At 41.0% G+C, this 12,048-nt stretch overlaps 1 protein-coding gene across 3 annotated transcripts; it reads right to left on the bottom strand.

Moving 5' to 3' along the window:
* Positions 1–3,767: 3,767 nt before the first annotated feature.
* LOC127906143 (uncharacterized) lies at positions 3,768–5,963 on the bottom strand. Of its 3 annotated transcripts, none has more exons than XM_052513187.1 (6): positions 5,594–5,963; positions 4,660–4,730; positions 4,396–4,572; positions 4,244–4,305; positions 4,064–4,161; positions 3,768–3,984 (listed from the first exon to the last, which is right to left on the bottom strand). In XM_052513187.1, exons 1-6 carry the CDS (start codon positions 5,749–5,751, stop codon positions 3,942–3,944), a joined length of 609 nt encoding a protein of 202 aa, XP_052369147.1. In that variant the 5' UTR covers positions 5,752–5,963; the 3' UTR covers positions 3,768–3,941. The 3 variants fall into 3 exon arrangements, with proteins under 3 accessions (XP_052369147.1, XP_052369146.1, XP_052369148.1); XM_052513186.1 differs by having other exon boundaries at positions 4,072–4,161; XM_052513188.1 differs by lacking the exon at positions 4,660–4,730 and having other exon boundaries at positions 4,072–4,161.
* Between the last annotated feature and the right edge of the window lie 6,085 nt (positions 5,964–12,048).

The raw sequence follows: 12,048 nt of genomic DNA, 5'->3' as shown, positions 1-12,048 counted from the left end.
ATTATGTAACTTTATACTTCGATCATGTTCATGAATTTATTAACGTGACTGTTATTTAACCATTTATTTATTCTGTTTTATATGTTGCCTGTAGGAAGGCGTACTAACCTGTACTTTTGTTTTATTGTTTAATATGAATGTCATTTAGAAAGAAACTATTAAAGTTTTACGAGATGAATTTTCTACGTATAGATAGAACATATTGGTATTTTAAGCTCTTCGGCTGCTAATACTGAATACTTCATGTATTGTGCCAGCTTACTATAGCTACAGCTTACTAACTCCGATACCTAGCAACAATGACAACGCGCCGAAGGTCCGTACTGCCAACAATGACAACGCGCCGCGTACGAGGCAGAAGGTCACGTGGTGTTATGATTCTGAACGGTCCGATACCTAGCAACAATGACAACGCGCCGCGTGCATCGACGAGGCAGAAGGCCACGTGGTGTTATGATTCTGAACGGTCCGATACCTAGCAACAATGACAACGCGCCGCGTGCATCAACGAGGCAGAAGGTCACGTGGTGTTATGATTCTGAACTGTCCGATACCTAGCAACAATGACAACGCGCCGCGTGCATCGACGAGGCAGAAGGCCACGTGGTGTTATGATTCTGAACGGTCCGATACCTAGCAACAATGACAACAAGCCGCCACGTGGGGAATCGGAGGTGGCTCGTTTCAGCTCGTTCTGTCTTGTTGTTGATACCATGTTTTGTTTTGAGGTGTTTTGACTCATTTCACGTTTGTGCTAATATAGTAAAACATCATCGAGCTAGCTAACCAATAACTGTAAGGATGTATTTGTGACAACAATTGCTCATTGTGTAAATGTATTTATGTTTTCAATAAAAAAATATAGTTTACAACACGCCAAGGCAACTTAGTCTGTTTTGCCCCATAGTTGTGCACGCGTCGGTTTTGTTGCTAAAAAACCAACCCGTCTACGCGAAATAGATCAGGGGCCTGTTGCACAAAACTAGGATAAGGGATTAAGCCAGGATATCTTGGTGATCCTGGCTCAATTGATCCGTAATCCGGTTGCACTAAAGATGGATAGGGGGCAGGAGGATATGTTATGGTATAAATTACCATGGAGATTTATTCTGTGGAGCTAACCTGCTCCAGACCAGGCTAAATTCCAGGATCTATTTAATCTCATCCCTAATGTCAGTCAGCAGTCACCACAAATGGAAACCAATAGTTATTTCACTGCTCACTATACATTATCACATATAACTAGACCCACTGTCATTATTTAAACGTTTGTGATCATTAATTTCAATGATTTTGGATTAAAAAATGATTTTTAGATGTTGCTATCATTAGATAATTTACAGTTTCCCATAGACTATATATAAAATGATAGAATATTAGGGCCACAGAGGGAAAAAAAGACAAGTCATAATATTGTAACCAGTTGTTTTAAAGGAGGACAGTTGTTAAAATGACAGATGCGGGGCATTTCGTGAAATTGTACTTCAGTATGGTTTCATAAACAAAGACATGCTGATGTGCCAGAATATTAAGTATCACATTGTCATAAGTATCAAAACTGTAAAAACAATATGTAGCTTTTCTGCAGAAAGAACCAGCCTCATAAATTTATGACTTTATCCTTTTTCTTCAGTGTGGCCCTAGTACTCTGTCATATAAACAAATACACATTCCATATGAATATAAAAACACAATGTGTAACATTATGTTCCTTTATTGAATAAGGACAAAACAAAGCAGGTAAACCATCAGCTCCTTTCGAAACTGAAGTCACAGTGACTCTACAAGATGGAAAGCACAGAATCCAAGCATATTATACAAAATGATACATACACATTCAAAGGTCTGTATATAACACACCCTGCATGTCTGCACACTAAAATAAATGCAGGACAAATCCATACACATCAACTGAACAGACAAATGAATGGATGCAGTAGCCTCCCTGCAGCCTTGTATTACACACAGTATACCGCACAAACATCATAAGAGGCCAAATTCGTAAAAAAACTAAGCCAAAAAACCCAAATTCCTCTGCCACCGCAGGACATATTTAACCAAAATTGAAAGCACACATACTAACTAAAATAATTCAACACATATTGGTCCCTCAGAAGCCGACCACTGTCGTCATCAGGGAAGATTGCCGGATTGTCCCAGTCCATGGCTGGTGGCACTCTGGGGGCCCTCTCCTTCCTCAGGCAGGCCACATTGTGGAGGACAGCACAAGCCACAGTAATATCATATGCCCTAACAGGGCTGACCCTTAATTTGTGAAGGCAGTGAAAGCGTGCCTTCAGGAGGCCAAAGGTCATTTCAACTCTGGCCCTGGTCCTGGCATGGGCATGGTTGTAGGCCTGCTGTGCTTCCTGGGGGTCTGTGAAAGGTGTCAGGAGAAAAGGCTGGCAGCCATACCCCCTGTCTCCCAGCAACACACCAGAGAATTCACCTGTCAACACAAAATCTCATCATTAATACCTCATAAACACAGTGATATTCTTGACACAGCCATGATGGTTATAAATAGGGGTTGTGTGGCTTACCTTGTGATAGGCACTGATAGATTTCAGAGGCCCGAAAGATTCTGGAGTCATGGACTGAGCCAGGCCATTTTGCCACAACATTGCTGATCACACAGTCAGCATTGCAGACCATCTGAAATCATAAGATGAGGAATATTACACCAATCAATGCACATCACTGGCAATGCAGAGTGTTCGTCAATGGACAATATCAAAAAGTTATGTTCACCTGAACATTAATGCTGTGAAAGGATTTCCTATTCACAAAATCGGCCTCATGGGCACCTGAGGGGGCTTTTATCCTTATGTGTGTGCAGTCCACTGCACCAATGACATTGGGGAAACCTGTCACACAAAGTAATGAGTATCCTACTATGTGTTAACAGTTGTCCTGTAATTTGTAGATCCTCTTACCTGCAATCCTATAGAACTCCTCTTTGATGTCACAGAGTCTTCTGTGGCCAGGAAGGAGATGAAGACATCTGCTAATGCTTTGATAGCCAGACACACACTCCTTATTGTGCGGCAAATTGTGGCCTTGTTCAGCTGTTCTGCATCCCCCACTGAGTACAGGAAGGCTCCACTAGCAAAAAAGCGCAAGGCCACACAAACCATTTGCTCCACACTCAGTGCATGGCTCCGTGCAGTGCGGTGCTTAATCCTGGGACCCAGTAGTCTGCATAGATACCTGATGCCATCTGCAGAAAACCTGTATCTTTCATATAGATGGTCGTCAGGGAAGGCCAGTGGGTCCAACCGGTCCCTGAAGACCCTTTCTCGCCTGAAGGCTCTCCTCAGCACAAGTGCTTCTTCATCCACCACATCTCGCACGAATGGGCATGCCATTGTCAGAGCAGAAAGGAACACACAATTTTGGGCCTTCATATAGGCTAGTGGCCACACCTGGTGCTGGGGGGGTGGGCAAAAGAGGGCGATGCCTTATAACGATGACTTGGTTGTACTGATTGCTGGGAAAATAAAAAAACCTTAGAAAGATGCCACCGTCCTGTGTGCTCACAATAACAGCTCATATGTCATGGCTCACTTGACTTTACGAGAATATACCTCATTTTTATTTTGAGCTGTGTCATCTTCTTGGAGCTGGGGAGGAAATACAAATAATGATTAATACATTTGTGTTACAGTTAGCATACAGTGTACATTGAAGGCATATCTCACCTCCCTCTCAAGTTTTTTTATTTCAAGGTCCAGTTTCCTAATTGTCCTCTTTTTTATTTCGACTCCAGTGCAAGATTTTCCATCTTTTTCTTCTTGTACTGAATGTCTATGTCTGCCAGTTCTATTTGGCGCCGGAGGTGGTTGCCATACAACTTTCTGATAGCTTGTGAGCTCTGTGAACACAATACAATTAGCGCAGCTGGAATTTGGCAGGATGTGGTGTCCTTTTATTAATACGCACTATGTTGCCAGGCTGGTTTTCCCACTGTATAGCATCTGGGTCCTGTAAAAGAAATTAGATTTTTTGATTTTGATGAGGACTCCTCACCATTGTAGAGTAAATAGTACTTTCACAGTCTTACCATGATACCTCATGCCTTCTGGAATCCAGAGAGATGGTCTCCTCCTCATCATCATAGTCTCCATCATGTGCTGTTGCTGCTGCACTGGGGCCTTCACCCTATCACATTTAATCGGATTCATATTGAAGCTAGTAGACAAGACATGCCAGGCCTACAGTATGCCTTTGATGGAGTACTCACTGGATCAGCATCGTCTGGTGCTTGTGCTGGTGGCTCTAACAGGAACACAGTGCTGCCAGACACTGCAAGGCAATAGGTAAACCAAAGTCAGACAGTCCAAATTGATTCAATATGAATGTGGTTGTATCCCATGTAGAGATGGAAGGACATACCTTGAATGAAGCGGGTGGCATCTTGGGAGGAACCTATGCTCGTCTCTTTCCCCCCAGGGATCCCCTCTAAGACGGGCCTGCCTTTATTTAGCTCCAAGGCCATGTCCTCTGCTGGGGTAAGGTCAGCCTTTGGTGACCCACCACCCGTGCCTTGTCTGTGGGTATTCTTTTTCACTGCTAAAACAGTACAGACAATGTGTGAGCAGGCACCTTCTGGGTACAATATATGCTTGTGCTTTGTTAAATATTAGTCAGGGACCATACCATTCTGCAGAATGTTCTTGTATTTGATTTTGACCTGCTGCCATGTCCGTTTTGGCCCGTTCATGTTTAATCTACACACACACACACACACACACACACACACATTTAATGGAGTCACACTGCAAAAAATTACTTGGTATTTTTGTCTTGTTTTCAGTAAAAATATTTTTTTTTTTAAACTTAAAATAAAGATGTATTTTCTTGATTTGCTAAATGACCTAAAAAATATAAACTTTAAGTAAATGTGTGCTTAAAACAAGCAAATAAAAAATCTGTCAATATAATAAAAATTATCTTGAAATAAGTTTACTTTTTCCATAAACACTTAATTTTAGAAAAGTTCTCGTTTCACTGGCAGATTTTTTTGCTTATTTTCCTAGGTAATTTTGCTCAATAAAATATTCAAGATGTTTTTAGATATTTTTTTTTACTGAAAACAAGACAAAAATACTAAGTAAGAAAGACATTTTTGCAGTGCAGTGAGCAACCGACCTTGGGTCCTTTGAAAGGCGCTATATAAATTAAAGTGATTATTATTATAGCTCATCTATTTATTCAATTAAATTTTATTTATATAGCACTTTTCACAATTGTTTCATTCTGTCAAAGCAGCTTTACATTAATGAAAGCAGGAGAAACACAAAAAAACGGTGGACAACATAAGAAGCAGAGTACAACGGCTAAGATTAAACCGTACTGAGCGTAGTAACGTTAAATAATAATGTAAGGCTTTAATAATAATTTATCATAGCTTTATACAGTGTGATGGACTTACTTTACACAATTTCACTCATATCTGCAGTGCATTTCAATTAAAAATTTAACCGTTTCATAATTACAGTACAACTGCGTTTTTGGAGATGTGAATTAAATATTTGAATTGTAATTGTGATGTTTCAGCGGAGCGGTGAGTGTGTAATTGTGCACTACTTACGCATTCAGGCGGTCTGCAATACTTTGCCACGCTTTTTCTCTTTGCTTTATCACTGTGGCGGTGTTGCCTTTCTTCTTAATTATATCTTTTACCTCCTCGTATGCCTCCATGAGGATTTGTGCTTCCGACGGGGAAAAGTACGCGGCTCTAGTTGCCATGGTAAATCAGTTAATCTGTGATCTGTGGCGGGGTCTATTTGAGTGAGCCGTGAGCGCGCACCTATCCAGGATTGGTTTCACCCGGCTTAATGAATCCGTGTCTGCTCATCCTGGCTTGGTCTTTGTGCAACCAATTAAGCCTGGACGCACATGTTTTGGCTTCATTGAGCTCAGCTTAGTCATTTATCCCGGATGTCTTAATTCTACTTTTGTGCAACAGGCCCCAGTACTTATCACACAAAGAAACATTGATTCTTATTAATCAACCAAAGAATCCACGAATCAACCAATCAATGATGGGCGCTGATCTGTTTTGCATCGGTATAGAATAGATGACAACGACTTGTCAGTATCTAATTTCTGCAATGCAATAGTTATAGACTTTATTTATCTATTCGTTGTGTTTTATATATTCTCCATAGGAACCTCTTTGCCAATAGTGTTTCCGTTCTTCCCTGCTGGAACCTTTTAGGTTCTAGAACCTGTTCTAGAACCTTTTAGGATCTAGAACCTTTCAGTGGAGTGTTTGTATAGGAGAAGGTGATATCTGTATTCCGAATGTTACTCCATATGTCATCTGTAGACAAGTCAGTTCGTCAAATGTGTGCCCCTCTAGAGCTGCCTCGGTCAACTGTAAGTGCTGTTACTGTGAAATGGAAACTCCTAGACGTCCTTTCTGAAGGAGCTGTATGTAGGGAATAGGATTTCATTTGGGACACAGCTTTGGCCTTTTGAGGGACTGCATTACCAATTAAACACACTGCTGACAGAAAACATGTTCACAGGAGGTGAGGGACAGGAGGAACACTAAACTACAGGAGGTTATGTACAGTATGAACACACTAAACTACTGGAGGTTATGTACAGTAGGAACACTAAACTACAGGAGGTTATGTACAGTAGGAACACACTAAACTACTGGAGGTTATGTACAGTAGGAACACTAAACTACAGGAGGTTATGTACAGTATGAACACACTAAACTACTGGAGGTTATGTACAGTAGGAACACACTAAACTACTGGAGGTTATGTACAGTAGGAACACTAAACTACAGGAGGTTATGTACAGTAGGAACACACTAAACTACTGGAGGTTATGTACAGTAGGAACACTAAACTACAGGAGGTTATGTACAGTATGAACACACTAAACTACTGGAGGTTATGTACAGTAGGAACACACTAAACTACTGGAGGTTATGTACAGTAGGAACACTAAACTACAGGAGGTTATGTACAGTATGAACACACTAAACTACTGGAGGTTATGTACAGTAGGAACACTCTAAACTACAGGAGGTGAGGGACAGTAGGAACACTAAACTACAGGAGGTTATGTACAGTAGGAACACTAAACTACAGGAGGTTATGTACAGTAGGAACACTAAACTACAGGAGGTTATGTACAGTAGGAACACTAAACTACAGGAGGTTATGTACAGTAGGAACACTAAACTACAGTAGGAAACACTAAACTACAGGAGGTTATGTACAGTAGGAACACTAAACTACAGGAGGTTATGTACAGTAGGAACACTAAACTACAGGAGGTGAGGGACAGTAGGAACACTAAACTACAGGAGGTTATGTACAGTAGGAACACTAAACTACAGGAGGTTATGTACAGTAGGAACACTAAACTACAGGAGGTTATGTACAGTAGGAACACTAAACTACAGGAGGTAATGTACATTAGGAACACTAAACTACAGGAGGTTATGTACAGTATGAACACACTAAACTACTGGAGGTTATGTACAGTAGGAACACTAAACTACAGGAGGTTATGTACAGTAGGAACACACTAAACTACTGGAGGTTATGTACAGTAGGAACACTAAACTACAGGAGGTTATGTACAGTATGAACACACTAAACTACTGGAGGTTATGTACAGTAGGAACACACTAAACTACTGGAGGTTATGTACAGTAGGAACACTAAACTACAGAGGTTATGTACAGTATGAACACACTAAACTACTGGAGGTTATGTACAGTAGGAACACTCTAAACTACAGGAGGTGAGGGACAGTAGGAACACTAAACTACAGGAGGTTATGTACAGTAGGAACACTAAACTACAGGAGGTTATGTACAGTAGGAACACTAAACTACAGGAGGTTATGTACAGTAGGAACACTAAACTACAGGAGGTTATGTACAGTAGGAACACTAAACTACAGGAGGTTATGTACAGTAGGAACACTAAACTACAGGAGGTGAGGGACAGTAGGAACACTAAACTACAGGAGGTTATGTACAGTAGGAACACTAAACTACAGGAGGTTATGTACAGTAGGAACACTAAACTACAGGAGGTTATGTACAGTAGGAACACTAAACTACAGGAGGTGAGGGACAGTAGGAACACTCTAAACTACAGGAGGTTATGTACAGTAGAAACACTAAACTACAGGAGGTTATGTACAGTAGGAACACTAAACTACAGGAGGTGAGGGACAGTAGGAACACTCTAAACTACAGGAGGTGAGGGACAGTAGGAACACTAAACTACAGGAGGTTATGTACAGTAGGAATACTAAACTACAGGAGGTTATGTACAGTAGGAACACTAAACTACAGGAGGTTATGTACAGTAGGAACACTAAACTACAGGAGGTTATGTACAGTAGGAACACTAAACTGCAGGAGGTTATGTACAGTAGGAACACTAAACTACAGGAGGTTATGTACAGTAGGAACACTAAACTACAGGAGGTTATGTACAGTAGGAACACTAAACTACAGGAGGTGAGGGACAGTAGGAACACTCTAAACTACAGGAGGTTATGTACAGTAGGAACACTAAACTACAGGAGGTTATGTACAGTAGGAACACTAAACTACAGGAGGTGAGGGACAGTAGGAACACTCTAAACTACAGGAGGTGAGGGACAGTAGGAACACTAAACTACAGGAGGTTATGTACAGTAGGAACACTAAACTACAGGAGGTTATGTAGAGTAGGAACACTAAACTACATGAGGTTATGTACAGTAGGAACACTCTAAACTACAGGAGGTTATGTACAGTAGGAACACTAAACTACAGGAGGTTATGTACAGTAGGAACACTAAACTACAGGAGGTTATGTACAGTAGGAACACTAAACTACAGGAGGTGAGGGACAGTAGGAACACTAAACTACAGGAGGTTATGTACAGTAGGAACACTAAACTACAGGAGGTTATGTACAGTAGGAACACTAAACTACAGGAGGTTATGTACAGTAGGAACACTAAACTACAGGAGGTTATGTACAGTAGGAACACTAAACTACAGGAGGTAATGTACATTAGGAACACTAAACTACAGGAGGTTATGTACAGTATGAACACACTAAACTACTGGAGGTTATGTACAGTAGGAACACTAAACTACAGGAGGTTATGTACAGTAGGAACACACTAAACTACTGGAGGTTATGTACAGTAGGAACACTAAACTACAGGAGGTTATGTACAGTATGAACACACTAAACTACTGGAGGTTATGTACAGTAGGAACACACTAAACTACTGGAGGTTATGTACAGTAGGAACACTAAACTACAGAGGTTATGTACAGTATGAACACACTAAACTACTGGAGGTTATGTACAGTAGGAACACTCTAAACTACAGGAGGTGAGGGACAGTAGGAACACTAAACTACAGGAGGTTATGTACAGTAGGAACACTAAACTACAGGAGGTTATGTACAGTAGGAACACTAAACTACAGGAGGTTATGTACAGTAGGAACACTAAACTACAGGAGGTTATGTACAGTAGGAACACTAAACTACAGGAGGTTATGTACAGTAGGAACACTAAACTACAGGAGGTTATGTACAGTAGGAACACTAAACTACAGGAGGTGAGGGACAGTAGGAACACTAAACTACAGGAGGTTATGTACAGTAGGAACACTAAACTACAGGAGGTTATGTACAGTAGGAACACTAAACTACAGGAGGTTATGTACAGTAGGAACACTAAACTACAGGAGGTGAGGGACAGTAGGAACACTCTAAACTACAGGAGGTTATGTACAGTAGGAACACTAAACTACAGGAGGTTATGTACAGTAGGAACACTAAACTACAGGAGGTGAGGGACAGTAGGAACACTCTAAACTACAGGAGGTGAGGGACAGTAGGAACACTAAACTACAGGAGGTTATGTACAGTAGGAACACTAAACTACAGGAGGTTATGTACAGTAGGAACACTAAACTACAGGAGGTTATGTACAGTAGGAACACTAAACTACAGGAGGTTATGTACAGTAGGAACACTAAACTACAGGAGGTTATGTACAGTAGGAACACTAAACTACAGGAGGTTATGTACAGTAGGAACACTAAACTACAGGAGGTTATGTACAGTATGAACACTAAACTACAGGAGGTGAGGGACAGTAGGAACACTCTAAACTACAGGAGGTTATGTACAGTAGGAACACTAAACTACAGGAGGTTATGTACAGTAGGAACACTAAACTACAGGAGGTGAGGGACAGTAGGAACACTCTAAACTACAGGAGGTGAGGGACAGTAGGAACACTAAACTACAGGAGGTTATGTACAGTAGGAACACTAAACTACAGGAGGTTATGTAGAGTAGGAACACTAAACTACATGAGGTTATGTACAGTAGGAACACTCTAAACTACAGGAGGTTATGTACAGTAGGAACACTAAACTACAGGAGGTTATGTACAGTAGGAACACTAAACTACAGGAGGTTATGTACAGTAGGAACACTAAACTACAGGATGTTATGTACAGTAGGAACACTAAACTACAGGAGGTTATGTACAGTATGAACACTAAACTACAGGAGGTTATGTACAGTATGAACACTAAACTACAGGAGGTTATGTAGAGTAGGAACACTAAACTACAGGAGGTGAGGGACAGTAGGAACACTAAACTACAGGAGGTTATGTACAGTAGGAACACTAAACTACAGGAGGTGAGGGACAGTAGGAACACTCTAAACCACAGGAGGTTATGTACAGTAGGAACACTAAACTACAGGAGGTTATGTACAGTAGGAACACTAAACTACTGGAGGTTATGTACAGTAGGAACACTAAACTACTGGAGTTGAGGGACAGTAGGAACACTCTAAACCACAGGAGGTTATGTACAGTAGGAACACTAAACTACAGGAGGTTATGTACAGTAGGAACACTAAACCACAGGAGGTTATGTACAGTAGGAACACTAAACTACAGGAGGTGAGGGACAGTAGGAACACTCCACAACCACAGGAGGTTATGTACAGTAGGAACACTAAACTACAGGAGGTTATGTACAGGAGGAACACTAAACTACAGGAGGTTATGTACAGTAGGAACACTAAACCACAGGAGGTTATGTACAGTATGAACACTAAACTACAGGAGGTGAGGGACAGTAGGAACACTAAACTACAGGAGGTTATGTACAGTAGGAACACTAAACTACAGGAGGTTATGTACAGTATGAACACACTAAACTACTGGAGGTTATGTACAGTATGAACACACTAAACTACTGGAGGTTATGTACAGTAGGAACACTAAACCACAGGAGGTTATGTACAGTAGGAACACTAAACTACAGGAGGTTATGTACAGTAAACACTAAACTACAGGAGGTTATGTACAGTAGGAACACTAAACTACAGGAGGTGAGGGACAGTAGGAACACTCTAAACTACAGGAGGTTATGTACAGTAGAAACACTAAACTACAGGAGGTTATGTACAGTAGGAACACTAAACTACAGGAGGTGATGGACAGTAGGAACACTCTAAAATACAGGAGGTGAGGGACAGTAGGAACACTAAACTACAGGAGGTTATGTACAGTAGGAACACTAAACTACAGGAGGTTATGTACAGTAGGAACACTAAACTACAGGAGGTTATGTACAGTAGGAACACTAAACTACAGGAGGTTATGTACAGTAGGAACACTAAACTACAGGAGGTTATGTACAGTAGGAACACTAAACTACAGGAGGTTATGTACAGTAGGAACACTAAACTACAGGAGGTTATGTACAGTAGGAACACTAAACTACAGGAGGTGAGGGACAGTAGGAACACTCTAAACTACAGGAGGTTATGTACAGTAGGAACACTAAACTACAGGAGGTTATGTACAGTAGGAACACTAAACTACAGGAGGTGAGGGACAGTAGGAACACTCTAAACTACAGGAGGTGAGGGACAGTAGGAACACTAAACTACAGGAGGTTATGTACAGTAGGAACACTAAACTACAGGAGGTTATGTAGAGTAGGAACACTAAACTACATGAG

This window comes from Oncorhynchus keta, unplaced genomic scaffold (assembly GCF_023373465.1).
Source record: "Oncorhynchus keta strain PuntledgeMale-10-30-2019 unplaced genomic scaffold, Oket_V2 Un_contig_9899_pilon_pilon, whole genome shotgun sequence".
NCBI lineage: Eukaryota > Metazoa > Chordata > Actinopteri > Salmoniformes > Salmonidae > Oncorhynchus > Oncorhynchus keta.
This window is presented reverse-complemented; position numbering and strand designations above follow the sequence as displayed.